This window comes from Rhineura floridana, chromosome 14, assembly GCF_030035675.1.
Source record: "Rhineura floridana isolate rRhiFlo1 chromosome 14, rRhiFlo1.hap2, whole genome shotgun sequence".
Lineage (NCBI taxonomy): Eukaryota > Metazoa > Chordata > Lepidosauria > Squamata > Rhineuridae > Rhineura > Rhineura floridana.
Genome location: NC_084493.1, coordinates 8774278 through 8789728, shown reverse-complemented (window position 1 = coordinate 8789728; position 15451 = coordinate 8774278). Strand labels below are relative to the sequence as shown.

The window sequence follows — 15451 nt, the reverse complement described above, 5'->3', positions numbered from 1 at the left end:
TATGTACTTTAGTCACTAGATGGCACTTGATTTAGTTGTATGTAGGGAAGGAACCAGGAGCTTTGTGTAGCTGTTCTGTTTTTATAGGAGAGAAGAAAATTAAGTTATTGTCTAGGTTCCTGACTATCATGTCCTCTAATCCTTCCAAGACCTCACAACATGGCACAGCATGAGGGGATGGTGTCAGGATGCAGGATTGGGGCCCTAGCACTTCAGAGGAGGAGGAGGAGGAGCAGATCACTTTCCCAGAGCTGTGTGCATTAGAGGAAGAGGAGGGGGGAGACGTCCCAGAGACAGGACTGTTTAGCAGTAAAGACCTTGAAGCTCCAGGCACAGACGATTCCCAGGAACTTCCCACGCTCACCCCCCTTACCAGACCAGAACAGTTAGAGGCGAAAGGAGGGGGAATGCAACTCCCTCCTCAGCCAGAGAAAAGCCCGCTCGACAGTTTAAGCCAAGCCCCCCCGCTCTCACCCATCCTCGAGTCTGAACTCTCAGAAGAGGAGGGGGCAGAGCTTCCCCCTTCACCCCGGACTAGGAGACAGCAGAAACGCACAAAGGGGAGAGAGAGAAGGGGCGTGGATGAAAGTATGTTGAGGCGGAGTGAGAGAATTCACGCCAAGAAGCCCCCTCCTTAAGGGACCGGATGAATGTGAATTCCTTGTTCTGTCAACTCTCTTGCATGTCGCAGGACACGTGTACTGTGTTGCTTCATGAGGAGACGTAGTCTCTGTCTGGATATCACTTTAATAAAAACTGAATTGCTTTCATCAACTGGTCTGATTCCTGAGTCCAGCCCTGGACACGACAGATTGACAGAACCACCTATTTCACCCTCAACGCTCCCACCGCTTGAACGTGACAAGATGGAAAAGGCAGCAGGGGGAACAAATCCCACTTCTGAGACGGAGGAAGTGAGACACCTGAGGACTACTGTGGCGGATCTACAGGCAGATGTTCAAACCTTGTTAGCGGCTGTCAGGACATTGAAGACTGACAATCAGACCTTGAAAACCACGATCGATCAGTTGCGAACAGCCCCTCAGGCCGCTGTGGTGAAGATTCCTATAGGATTGCCACCAAAATATGCGGGACAGAGTGAGCAGCTCTCTACTTTCGTGGCTCAATGTGAATTGTATTTGGACATCAGGAATGCAGAGTTTCCTAGTGATGTGGCCAAAGTGGCCTTCGTGATCAGTCTCTTGGAAGGAGAAGCTGCCAAATGGTTAACTCCGTACCTGGTCAGAAAGGATGGCCTTCTGGGGAGATATAGAGAATTTATGCGAGCCATGACTGAGATGTTCCAGGACCCTCAAAGGGCTGAGACTGTGGCTAGGCAGTTGGGCGCCTTGAAGCAAGGAAAAGGAACAGTGTCGGAGTACACCAATGCTTTTAAAATTCTGTCCCAGGAAACTGGTTATAATGATGCAGCCTTGATGTTTATGTATAGGAGTGGACTGAGTCCTGAAATCTTGGATGACTTGGCTAGAACTACCCCTCCAAATAATCTTCCTGGACTGATCAGACTGTGCTTACAGATTGATCACCGGTTGGAAGGAAGGCGCCTGGAAAAGAAACAGGAGATCCAGAGATACTCAGTTTCAGCATCTCGTATCAAGACCCTTTCAACCCCAGGAACACCAGGTAACGCGACCGAAGGACGGGGGGGGGCAGGCCGAAGCTGTCGGAAGAAGAAAAGGAGAGGCGACGTCGAGAACGTCTCTGCTTTTACTGTTCCAAGCCGAACCACGTGGCTAGGGATTGCAAACTGAAAGGGAAAAAACCAGAGCCGGCGGGAAACTAACGAACCCAGTCCACGTACAGGCCAGTGGACTGGGGGCCACGTTGTACAAAGGGCCTCAGGTGGCAAATCCTCCTTCAAAAGGAGTCTTGGTGCTACCCATTCGGATTATAACTCCCAAAGGGGTCATGTTTAACTCCACAGCGCTGATTGACAGTGGAGCGACCACCAATTTTATTGATGCAGAGCTAGCAAAGCGTTACGGAATTTCCCAGTGGAAACTGGACTCTCCCTTGTCTGTGGAGACCATAGATGGGAGACCCTTGAAAGGAGGGGGGGGTAACGCGAGCAACGGAGGAATTGAAACTACAAATCCCGGGACACGAAGAGTTCATTTCGCTGTATGTGTCAGACCTCTCGAACTTTGATGTGATTCTGGGAATGCCCTGGTTAGCCAAGCATGACCCAAAGATAGCTTGGAAGGATGCTGTGTTATGGTTCACTTCTCAGTATTGCCATGAAAACTGCCAACCAGAAGGAACCAAAAACACCCTGGCAGGGGCAGTGCAGGAGGTCGAACAAGTGACCCTTCCCTCGAAGTATGTGGAATTTAAAGATGTGTTTGATGAGAAAGAGGCAGAGATCTTACCCCCCCCACCGCCCTTATGACTGTGCAATTGATTTAGTGCCAGGAGCAAGCATTCCATCGGGAAGAATTTACTCTCTCACAGAGAAAGAGAGAGAGGCACTGAGGGAATTTCTGGAGAAAAAACTGAAGCGAGGATTTATACGTCCCTCGCAGTCCCCCGCTGGAGCGCCCCTGTTGTTCATGAAGAAGAAGGGGGGTGAGCTCAGACCCTGTAATGACTACCGTGCCTTAAATCAAATCACTATTCCTAACAGCTATCCGCTGCCCCTGATTTCGGAGTTGTTAGACCGACTGCACTCTGCAAAAATCTTCACGAAACTGGACTTAAGAGGAGCATACAATCTGATCAGAATGAAGGAGGGACATGAATGAAAGACAGCATTTCTGACCTCCTATGGTCAATTTGAATATTTGGTAATGCCATTCGGACTTTGTGGAAGTCCTGGCGTGTTTCAAAAGTTCATGAACGAAGTGTTTAGAGACCTCCTGGACAAGTATGTAATTTGTTATTTAGATGATATTCTGGTGTTTTCAAAGAACCAAGAAGACCATGATCAGCATGTGAAAACTGTGTTGGGAAGACTGAGAGAGAACCATTTGTATGCTAAGTTAGAGAAATGTGGGTTTGACCTATCGTCTTTGGGCTTTCTTGGATATCGCATCTCAGCAGAAGGAGTGGAAATGGACCCAGAAAAAGTGAGTTGTATATTGGATTGGGGGCAACCGACCACTAAAAAGGATGTACAATGTTTTTTGGGATTTGCCAACTATTACAGAAAGCTCATTCCAGGCTTTTCCAAGTTAACAGCCCCTCTCACTGACTGTTAAAGGGGAAAAAGAAATTTTCAATGGACAGAGGACGCTGCAAGCGCTTTCGAAGAGCTGAAGGGAAAGTTCTCCTCTGAGCCTATTTTGCGTTTTGCCGACCCTACCCATCCTTTCGTCATGGAAGCGGATGCTTCAGATTTTGCCATTGGGGGAGTTCTCTTGCAGCTGAATGGGGAAGGAACGGAGCTACACCCCTGCGCGTACTTTTCCAGAAAATTAATGGATGCGGAGAGGAATTACACAGTGTGGGAAAAGGAGTTACTAGCCATCAAGGATTTTTTCAGAAATTGGAGACAGTATTTAGAGGGAGCTCAGCACCAGATAGAAGTGCGTTCAGATCACAAGAACCTGGAGAGTTTACAGACGGCTCGAAAGCTGAACCAGAGACAGATACGCTGGTCGCAGTTCTTCGCCAGGTTTAACTTCAAGATTACTTACCATGCCCATGCCAAAAACCAGAGAGCAGATGCTCTATCCAGGCAACCACAATACAAAGGAGGAGAAATTGACAACCAACCCCAGTACGTTGTTCCGCCAGAGAAGCTGATGTTGGGATCTTGTCAGCCTTCTTGGGAAGAAGAGCTCAAAAGGGCTCAAGAGGAGGATCCAGGCATGCAACAGTATATTCAGGAGATAGGACAGAGTCAGGATCCAGAAGTAAGCTTCCATTGGAGAGATGGATTGTTGTGGTTTAAAGCCGCCAGATATGTGCCAAAGGGGGATCTAAGACTCAGAATCTTGCGTCAATGTCATGATTCTATCACAGCTGGGCACTTTGGCATCTTTAAGACCATTCAGAATGTAGCCAAAGACTTTTGGTGGCCCCAAATGCGCAGAGACATTGAGAACTATGTAAAATCCTGTTCTCTGTATGCGGGCGAAAACAAACACGGGAAGACCCCCTGGATTGCTGGAGCCCCTCTCTACTCCGAACGAACCCTGGAAGGACTTATCCATGGATTTTATAACTGATTTACCGAAGTCACAAGGAATGATGGCCATATTGGTCGTCGTGGACTCCCTTACAAAGATGGCACATTTCCTCCCTTGCCCAGGGGCCTTAGAGGCTAGAGAGACGGCCAAGCTGTTCATAAAGGAAATCTACCGGTTGCATGGCTTGCCAAATTGCTTAGTTTCGGATCAGGGAACGCAATTCACAGCTAAATTCTGGAGAGCAGTTTGGAAACAGTTGCAGACAGAGTTAAAACTTTCTTCGGCTCATCACCCCCAAACGGACGGGCAGACGGAAAAACTGAACGTGGTTCTAGAGAGGTATTTACGCTGTTATGTGTCTTATCAACAGACTGACTGGGTTTCCTATTTGCATTTTGCAGAGTTTGCCTATAATAATTCCTTGCACACTAGCACTGGGCAAACACCCTTCTTTGCTAACTATGGATTCCATCCCAAAGCCTTCCCCAGCAGTACAGAGAGTGTGCTTGTGCCGGCAGCAGGGGAATTTCTACAGGAACTACAGGCCGTGCAGCAGGTACTTAAACAACAATTAAACGATGCCAAAATTGAGTATAAACGAATTGCTGATCAGCACCGAAGAGAGGGGGGCCCCCTCCAACCAGGAGACCAGGTATGGTTGTCCACTCGCTTCCTTCAGATGCCGGGCAAATGTAGGAAGCTGCAGGACAGGCGGGTGGGGCCCTTTGAAGTAGAGGCACAAATTAATCCCGTGGCTTATAGACTGAAGCTGCCAGCTACTTTCAAAATACATCCTGTGTTTCATCGCTCCTTGTTAACGAACGCAGCCCCTCCCAGCGATTTACGACCAGTGGAGGTTCCGGGGGCACCCATTCTAGTGGATGGACAACCAGAGTTTGAAGTGGAACAGATTCTTGGTTCCAGAAAGAGGCGTAATCAATTACAATACTTAATTCACTGGAAGGGGTATGGGCCAGCTGACAGATCACGGGAAAATGAGAGGGATGTGCACGTCCCAGAATTAGTGAAAGAATTCCATCAAAGGTTTCCCCATCGTCCTACGCCGACCAGTGGAGGGGGGGCACAGCATGAGAGAGGGGATGGTGTCAGGATGCAGGATTGGGGCCCTAGCACTTCAGAGGAGGAGGAGGAGGAGCAGATCACTTTCCCAGAGCTGTGTGCATTAGAGGAAGAGGAGGGGGGAGACGTCCCAGAGACAGGACTGTTTAGCAGTAAAGACCTTGAAGCTCCAGGCACAGACGATTCCCAGGAACTTCCCACGCTCACCCCCCTTACCAGACCAGAACAGTTAGAGGCGAAAGGAGGGGGAATGCAACTCCCTCCTCAGCCAGAGAAAAGCCCGCTCGACAGTTTAAGCCAAGCCCCCCCGCTCTCACTCATCCTCGAGTCTGAACTCTCAGAAGAGGAGGGGGCAGAGCTTCCCCCTTCACCCCGGACTAGGAGACAGCAGAAACGCGCAAGGGGGAGAGAGAGAAGGGGCGTGGATGAAAGTATGTTGAGGCGGAGTGAGAGAATTTGCGCAAAAAAAGCCCCCTCCTTAAGGGACCGGATGAATGTGAATTCCTTGTTCTGTCAACTCCCTTGCATGTCGCAGGACACGTGTATTGTGTTGCTTCATGAGGAGACATAGTCTCTGTCTGGATATCACTTTAATAAAAACTGAATTGCTTTCATCAACTGGTCTGATTCCTGAGTCCAGCCCTGGACACGACAAGGAAGGAAGGAAGGAAGGAAGGAAGGAAGGAAGGAAGGAAGGAAGGAAGGAAGGAAGGAGGCACCATTGAATTCCAGCAACCAAACTTAGCATCACTGGCACAAATGAAGATATTGCAAGGCTGCCTAGACAATTTGGGTTCCGGGGCATTAAAGGCAGGTGCTCCCACTTACCTGTACAGCTTGGGGATGGCGTGAGCTGCCGTTTTACGCACATACGGGGACATGTCTGACGCTGCCTCCTTGATGGCTAGCATCATGATGGGCACGATAATGGGCACACGGATACTGGAAAGAACCCGGAGGGCACTGGCTCGGATCAGCTGATTGGGATCCTGCGGCAAAAGGAAAGCTTATAGCAAACACTCAAGGCTGGTGTGCTCTTCCAACGGGTAGGGTTTTGGGACAATCTCTTGATCCCAACACCTCTTCAACATAACCACTTCCTGAGAGAGACAACGCCTTGCGATGGGGCCAAAAGCATGGGATAATCTTACAAGCTGTATTTTACATGCAATTGTTGGTTCCCTCACTTTGTACATCTCCTTACTTTAGCCTAGGGGTGTGGAATCAGGTCAGTGATATGGAGAAGGGCTGCAGCTCAGCGGCAGAGCATCTACTTCGCACACAGAAGGTCCCAGGTTCAATCCCTGGCATCTCCTGGTAGCACTGGGAGAGACTCCTGCCTGAAACCCTGGTTAGTGTCACTGCCGGTCAGTGTAGACAATATTGAGCTAGATGGACCAGTGGTCTTACTAAGAATAAGTCAGCTTTCCTCCAAGTGCTTCTTTTTCAATCTGCCTTTAGTTTAGATACCTAGTGTCATTTTAAACTTTATTGTTTATTTGATGGTACAGGCTGCCTGTAAGTGCAACAGAGTCTGTTGCACTTACCCACTGATTTCTGACAAGGCTGGTAGCTTTCCAACACAGGCTCAAATACAAGGAGAGCTCTTCAAAACATCCCCTTGGAAATAGGACACAGTTTATGCTGTTCATAAAACTTGCCTCGCTGTGCACTAGTTACAAAATGGCTTTCAGTCCTCTCTTCAATGACTAAATATGAGGTGGGGCAATATCTTCCCAGCCAGGACATCTGGGCTCTGTCACAAAGGGTCCAGCACCACAATATCACCAAACTTAGCAAGGGGAGTCCAGAAAGCAATGTCAAGGTCAGTCCGAGGTAGGGCAGAAGAGATCCAATTGTCAACTCCAAATGACACCAGGAGTTGGCAACTGAGGAGGCCCAGAAGGCAAGCAAGGCAAAGGAGTCAGGTTTAGGCATAGGGAGCTGGATGACATGTGCTGTCTCTAACAAAACGACAGACTCCAACAAGCCTAATATAGCCTGGCCTCCAGACCACACCAAAGACCACCAGTCGATACCTGAGTCTGTTCTAACAGTCTCAACCCTTGAGGATTGTCATTGCTCACAAGGAGCCCTTTACTCAAGGGCTCTGTCGATGAACCAGCTGCCTGGGTTTGGGTCCCCCAAGGCTGACACTTTTGTGGGGCAGGGGTGACTCAACCTCCTTGGGGGTCCTTCTGCTGGAGGCGGATCAGGAAACTACCCCAAAGGGTCTTTCCAGGGTGTCTTTTGGAGATAGCCTTGGGCTTCTCCTTCCAGGGACTTCAGGGCTACATGGTGGAACTCTTCTCTGTTCAGCTGGACGGACAATCACTGGGAGGTCCAGATCCTCGTAGGACAGTTCATCGTGACAATTTTAATGACTGGACTGGAGATGTCATTTTGTATTTTGTGATACATTTTTTTTTTAATCATGAGCTGCTTTTAAAGGTCTTTAGCCCTAAAACACAGCAGAAAAGCCACTATTCATGCCAGACATTTCTTCTACTATTATTCCTCTTTAAACTGTAGTTTGAGAAGGGTGCTGAGGGACGTTAGAAGACTCCTGTTCCCCTCACACAGCTACAGTTCTCAAGAGTTTTCTGTAAAGAGGAAATGACTGTTGAAGCACTGATGGGGATTTGTTTATATACAAGCAATTGTTGTATATACTAGTGCTCGGCTAACCCCCACTTTGGTTCATTTGGAGTCAAAGGGGAGGCAAGGCCCTGGAGTCTTCTGAAGTATAATTCCCACCCCTGTGCAAGCCTGTGTCTCCAATTTCATCTAGGACCCCCTGTCCAACGAATCCCAAAATTCCCCATCAGCACTACGGCAAACCATAGCTCTGTGAGAAGAATAGGGGTCTCCTAACAACTCTCAGCACCCTTCACAAACTACACTTCCCAGGATACTTTGGGGGAAGCCATGACTGTTTAAAATGGAATGATAGTGGAGTAAATGACTAGTGTGAATGTGGCCTTATCCTCATCCCATCATCCTTGATGATCAGCCATGCTGGGTGGGGTGGTGGGGAACTGGATCTCCAACAACACCTAGAGGGACACAGGTCCCCCATCACTGCCCTTAGTCCGTTGTTAGCAGCGGTACAGATAGCATCCTACAAAGGAAGGACTTTAGCTCAGTGGTAGATCATCTGCCTTGCGTGGAGAAGGTCCCAAGTTCAATCCCTGGCATATCCAGGTAGAGTTGGGAAAGTTGTTGCTGTTATGTGCCTTCAAGTCGATTACAGCTTACAGCAACCCTATGAATCAGCGACCTCCAACAGCATCTGTCGTGAACCACCCTGTTCAGATCTTGAAAGTTCAGGTCTGTGGCTTCCATTATGGAATCAATCCATCTCTTCTTTGGCCTTCCTCTTTTTCTACTCCCTTCTGTTTTTCCCAGCATTATTGTCTTTTCTAGTGAATCATGTCTCCTCATTATGTGTCCAAAGTATGATGACCTCAGTTTCATTATTTTAGCTTCTAGTGATAGTTCTGGTTTAATTTGTTCTAACAACCAATTATTTGTCTTTTTTACAGTCCATGGTATCTGCAAGGCTCTCCTCCAACACCACATTTTAAATGAGTTGATTTTTCTGTTATCTGCTTTTTTCACTGTCCAACTTTCACATCCATACATAGAGATCGGGAATACCATGGTCTGAATGATCCTGACTTTAGTGTTCAGTGATACATCTTTGCATTTGAGGGCCTTTTCTAGTTCTCTCATAGCTGCCCTCCCCAGTCCTAGCCTTCTTCTAATTTCTTGACTGTTGTCTCCATTTTGGTTAATGACTGTGCCAAGGTATTGATAATCCTTGACAAGTTCAGTGTCCTCATTGACAACTTTAAAGTTACATAAATCTTCTGTTATCATTACTTTAGACTTCTTGACATTCAGCCATACTCCTGCTTTTATGCTTTCCTCTTTAACTTTCATCAGCATTCGTTCCAAATCATTACTGTTTACTGCTAGTAGTATGGTATCATCTGCATATCTTTAATTATTCATATTTCTCTCTCCAATTTTCACAGCTCCTTCATCTTGGTCCAATCCTGCTTTCCATGTGATATGTTCTGCATATAGATTAAACAAATAGGGTGATAAAATACACCCCGTCTCACTTCCTTTCTAATGGGCAACCAATCGGTTTCTCCATATTCTGTCCTTTCAGTAGCCTCTTGTCCAGAGTATAGGTTGTGCATCAACACAGTCAGATGCTGTGGCACCCACATTTCTTTTAAAGCATTCCATATTATTTCATGATCTCTACACAATCAAAGGCTTTGCTGTAATCTGTAAAGCACAGGGTGATTTTCAGTATAAGACAGATTTGCATGTTCCTAGGTTCCTATGGACCTCTTTCAAGCTACGTGAGAGCCAGTTCAATGTAAAAGGCTTGGCTCCAGAAAGACCCCTCTTCCCCAATCATCTAGTTTCTCCTACTGTTCATGAGCTTCACATTTCTCTGGGTTAAATTCAACCCTGCCTGGTTGATTTACATCTCAGAAAGAAACCTGACCTGTCAGCTGAGATGCAGGGGCCGGAACCAGAGGCCAACTCTCCAGTCTCTACCAGCAAGGAGGATGGGTGTAGAAGATTAAACCCAACCCACACCAAGACAGCATTTTAGGAATCCTAGTGTGGTATATTGGCAAAGAGGAAACACCTGCAGGGGTGGAAGGTTACACTGAAAATACAGAAGAGTGTGACGATCAAACTAGATGTGACATTTTGTCATGTAGGAAATTTGGAGGGCGAACAGGTCCCTGCCCCATTCTTCTGTGCTTTTAAAAAAATCTTTCCAGAAAAAAAACGGAAAATTCAGAAAAAGCTGGGGGAGAAAAAACATCCCCCCCGATATTTTTCCATTTTTTCCTGGGCCTTCACCTCTCTATGTACAGCTGCTTTTTGTAAAAATGAAAATGAAAAAATAGCTGGAATGGGGGGGCACAGTGGTGACTGGTGGGGCTGAAGGCAGAGAAGCCAACAGTAGGTGGGGCCAGAGCCAAGGACAGGCAGAGCCAATGAATTCTAGTTTTGCCCCCATCCCTCCTCCCTACAAGGGGCAACAAGGAGACTTGAGGAGGAGAAAGCTGACAGCTGGAGCCATCCCCTGGTCTGGATGCGAGTAAGATGGCAGGCACATGACGGAGGGCAGAGAGAGGTTGGGGGGCATAGCTCCTTTTGCCCCAGATGGACCAACCTCTGCTGGAGTGAGGGCCACAAAGCCTTTGTCCCTGTCATGGTCTCAATTAAGCTGCTCCCACTATTTGCAATGGGAGGAAAGCACCCAAGTTGGGTCTTAGGAAGTCGCTTAAGTAGCCTGTCGTATGGCTACTCCACCCTGGAGCAATGAGCCCTCGTTGGATCCCTAGGACAAAAGCAAAGCCAGTCTCCGCCCTCCCAAAAGCATCCAACCTTGAGTCCCCTCTGGAAGGTAGAGATGGACAGCAAGGCCAAATCTTGCTGTTCTTCTGCATATCGGACCAAGTAGACATACACGAGCTTCTTCACCTGCCAGAGAAAGAGCACCATTATGTAGAACTAGCCATCCTGCCCTGCCAGTTCTCGCCTCGGCCTACAGCAATGGCTTTCTGAGCGACAGCAGCTTTTTCCATCCGAGGAAACGCCAATAAAGCAAGAAGTGTCCCATCTGCCTCAAAAAGGAACAATACTGAAAGGACTGCAAGTCTCCTGAGGCTCAAGGGGCAGAGCCAGGGAGCTAAAAGGTGATGCCTGGCAGGTCAGTGGGTGGAGCCTAGTAGGATAGGAGCAGAGGCTAGTGGCATCTAGTGGAGAGACAAAAGGGAGCACTTCATGGGTCAAGAGTAGGGACGGGCAAATCTGTCCATTTTGGGTCCTCTCAGATTCTCATTTTTCCGATCTTCAGTTCTCTACATTTCTACATCAGCTTGCAAATTATTATTTTTTAACAGCCCTCATGAAAATTCATCAACATTTTCATGCACATTTCTCCTAATGCACACATTTTTGTATGTATCCAGAACAGCTGGTGGTCAGAGGTGATGGAAGCCAAGTCAAACAGCATCTGGGGTGGGGGACACACTTGCCCACCTCCGGTTTAGTGTTATATGCAAACGCAGCCAACATATGGCTGTACAAAAGGCATTCCAAGAGAGGGGATTTCTTCCAGAATCCTCTGTGCCCCACTTTCATAAGGACCATATACTTGAGTGGCCAAGGTGGTTGCACTTTGGAATTGCATTCCATGCCCAGGTAGTGTAGCCAACTGGCTGGACACCTTGTCTCTATATGGTGACAGCAATTATACTTCTATAACAAAATACTTCTTTTTTATTTACTTGAAATATATATATTGCCGTCCTGGGCTCCTACTGGGAGGAAGAGATATAAAACGAATAATAAATAAATAAATGAAATATTATTAGTACCTCCCACTGCAAGTTTCCAAAGGGATATATAAGGTATATGCAGTAGAAGCTCATTAAACTGTGAGGGTTGGGGAACAAACGATGCCCCTGTGTTATGAGGTTCCGTGTTATAACAAAAACCGCAGTACCGTATATACTCGGGGACATCGTGATATCCATGGTATAACCAAATCCACAGTACAGCAAGCTGCGTTATAGTGAGGTTTTGTTGTACATATATTAGAAGGCAACCAAATCACATCTACATACATTTTATTATAGTTGTATCATAATATAGTTTAAAAAATCAGGTAAAATCAGCAATACAAATAACTAAGCTGCCTTTGAGAAGACAAGAGGCAGAGACCCAAGTGGGATTTCTGTAGGAGGGCATTCTAGAGTTCCGGAGCTGCCACAAAGAAGGCCCTGCTCACAAAGGTCTAACCTCCATGTGAGATGGAACTTTATGCAGAGGCTTGTTAGTCAATCTTAAATGTTGAGGGGTAAGGGAGCAGACACTCCTTGAGATAATCAGGACTCAGTGCTATATAAATGCTTGGGGCATTACCTCAGTAATCTATACAACAGCACTTTAATGTAGGCCACTATTATTACTATTATTCCTATTTGTTTCCGGGCTAAATTCAAAGTGCTGGTTTTGACCTATAAAGCCTTACACGGCATGGGACCGCAATACCTGGTGGAGCGCCTCTCCCAATATGAAACTACCCGTACACTGCGCTCAACATCTAAGGCCCTCCTCCGAGTACCATCCCATCGAGAAGCTCGGAGGGTGGTGACTAGAAATAGGGCCTTTTCAGTTGTGGCTCCCGAACTATGGAATGGTGTCCCCGATGAGGTGCGCCTGGCGCCGACGCTGCTATCTTTTCAGCGCCAGGTGAAAACCTTTTTATATTCCCAGGCATTTTAATGCGTATTATTATATGTATTGTTGTATTTTGCTACTGTCTGATTATTTTTGTTTACCTTTGTTGGTTTGATTCTATTGTTTTATTGTATTTATATATTCCTGATTGCTTTATTTTATGTACACCGCCCAGAGAACCCTTGGGCTTAGGGCGGTATATAAATTAAATTAAATAAATAAATAAATAAATAGGGCAGGAATGAGGCTTACAAATAGTGGCTAACCTAATGCTCCCCATGTGGGTGAGCCAGGAACTTACCCAGAGATTTCCTGGCTTGTTCCTCCCATTCTAAGCAGTGAAGCTGTAACACAGTGAATGGGAACCTGTGGCCCTCAGAACTTTGTTGAACTCCAGCTCCCATCACCCCAGGCAGCATAGCACAATAGTCAGGGATTGTGGGAGTTGTAGTCCAGCAGCATCTGGAGGACTGCAGGCTCCTTATGCGTGTTACACCAGCTCATATAACCCTGCAACTTTTCTCCCAGGAAACCACATCAGCCCGCTAAGAGTCCCTCCGTTACGCAAATCAATTCGTTAAAGGTCTCACATGGGCCTGGTAGCTTTTCTTTATTCACCTTAGATTGTCCTAGACAAGATTCCCCATTCTGGACCCTTCCAGATGTTGCAGACGCCAACTCTTATCTTCCCTGACTGTTGGCCACACTAGCAAGGACTGACAGGAGTTGGGGTCCAGCAACATCCAGAGTACCCCAGGTTGTTCTAGATCATGGTACAAGCCAAAAGCAATCTCTGGAGAGGGAGAGGGGGAGAGGGAGAGAGAGGGAGAGAGAGAGGGAGACTGCCCCAGGCTGCTGCCATTGTCTGCAAGTGATTGCATCCTATTAGACTCTGTCCCAGGCTGCTGCCATTGTCTGCAAGTGATTGCACCCTATTTTGCTGGTTTTGGCATGAAGCAATATATAAAACAATAATAATTGCTTACCTCTATGTTCTTGCAGGCCACATTTTTTACCACAGCTGGGAAGAGATCTGATGCATTCTTGCCTCGTGCAATCATCTGGGGTGAGGGCAGGAGAAGAAGTAATGGGGTAACTAGTCAATAAGTCTGCAGTCCCCACGTACCCTTCCCTTTTAATTGCTCAACCACTTTCACTACTTGCATATACTGGTATCTTCCCACTCCCAGTATTTTCATTAGCAAGTACACGGCATCAGGCTGTACATATCCCTTTGCTATGCCTGGTCTCCAAAGCTGCCAATTAAAACTACAATGATCAGCCTCTTCAAGAGGGCTACAACTGGGTTGGGGAGTTAAAAGGAGAGGACAAGCCATGTTGAACTCCCTCAAAATTCGGGGGAAAGGACTGGCTGTTGGGTGGGTCTGGAAATTTAGAGGGAAAGGGGGCTCCAAAACAGAGCGAAGGAAACCACATGGATTCTCCTTTGTTGAAGTGGAGACTGGGCAGCCATGTGTCAAGGATAGTGCAGTTGCAAGTGCGCTGAGCAGAGGGCCAGACTAGATGACCTTGATGGACCCTTCGAATTCAAAAATGCTATGATTCTATCTGAATGATGAGAAGCTGGGATACAGTACCTGACATTATGCACACAACTAGGAAGTGCCTGAATGTGTGGGTGTTTTAAGTAAACAGCTAAATGGGCCCTCCAAAGGTGCTAATTTCCTTTTAAAAACAACATGCACAATTGCTAATTTTGTGAGTAACAATATGCCTGGTTTGGCCCCTAGGATGAAAGTCTCAAACTGATTACACACACAGAGAGAGCATATATTGAGGAATGTGTGATGCTCACAGCAATGCACAGGTGACAGTTTACTTACTAAGTGCCAGGGCAGCGTCACGTGCATCAGTGCCAGGGCCAGCAGCCAAACAGGCAAGCGCTGAGACAGCAAGTACAGAGAAAGGGACAGGCCGTGGCTCAGGGGCAGAGCATCTGCTTTGCAGGCAGAAGGTCCCGGGTTCAATCCCTGACATCTCCAGGTAGGACTGGGAATGTCCCCTGCCTGAAAGCCTGGAGACCCGCTGCCAGTCAGTGCAGGGAATACTGAACTAGATGGACCACCTGTCTGATGCGGTATAAGGTGGCTTCCTATGTTGCTTCTGAACAATGTCAGCAGCAAAACCAGGTTGGCACATCCTCATTTTTGCCCCGAGAAAACAAGCCCTCTTCTGAGGCCATGGCCAAGTGACAAGGGAACGCTTACCGCTACAATCCTCTTCATGGCTTCAAGCTTCAGGGAATCCTTGTTACTGTCCAGCATCTCCTTCAGGTCATCATGCCTGCAAACCAAAGAGGGCTCTTGTCATGGGAACATGGGAGTAGGTGGGTGGGAGGGAGGGGCAGAGACATTTCAGGGAGGCAGTAGCTATCTTCACGGTTGCAGGACCTTCCCAGATTATGGTCTGAAGGCACATGAGGCCAGCTCCCTGCTGAAGCTAAGCAGGGTCAGGCCTGGTCGGGAGGCCGCCTGGGAACCATTTGTAAGCTGCCTTGGGTTTCAATTATGAAAAGAACGGCGGGGGATAAATGTAATAAATAATAATAATAATTCAAGACTAACCGATTTGCAGGGCAATGTCCATGTCTATTCAGTAGAAAGTCCCATTGAATTCAATGGGACTTACTCCCAGGTAAGGGTGCATATAGGATTATTGCGGCGGATGCTTTTGCAGGCTGGGGACCCCTTTGCCGGATGCAGGAAGCAGTCACCATAGTGCAGGGGTTGCCACCATGGTGCCCATGGGAACAATGGGGCTTTGGAGGTCTTCCCCCGGCACCTGCAAAGCCTCTGAGCCCACCCATTCACTGCCTCCTTCCTCACGAGGAGCTGAGAGGAGTTACCTTCTTCTCCCTTGAAAAGCAAATAGAGATGAAAGAGGAAATTCAAGGAATGACACTCTTTCCCACC

General features: G+C 47.4%; 1 protein-coding gene across 5 annotated transcripts in view; it reads right to left on the bottom strand.

The window, feature by feature from the left end:
• The window catches only part of AP3B2 (adaptor related protein complex 3 subunit beta 2), a 76450-nt gene that overhangs the window by 43940 nt on the left and 17059 nt on the right, over positions 1-15451 (bottom strand). For 3 of the 5 annotated variants that reach the window (XM_061595109.1, XM_061595107.1, XM_061595110.1), the window contains exons 2-5: positions 14747-14822; positions 13505-13579; positions 10659-10754; positions 6060-6220 (exon numbers count right to left, since the gene is read on the bottom strand). In XM_061595109.1, coding sequence (XP_061451093.1) covers positions 6060-6220; positions 10659-10754; positions 13505-13579; positions 14747-14822 — 408 coding nt within the window. The remainder of the gene's footprint in view (positions 1-6059; positions 6221-10658; positions 10755-13504; positions 13580-14746; positions 14823-15451) is intronic. The other 2 variants (XM_061595111.1, XM_061595108.1) reach the window with 1 other exon arrangement.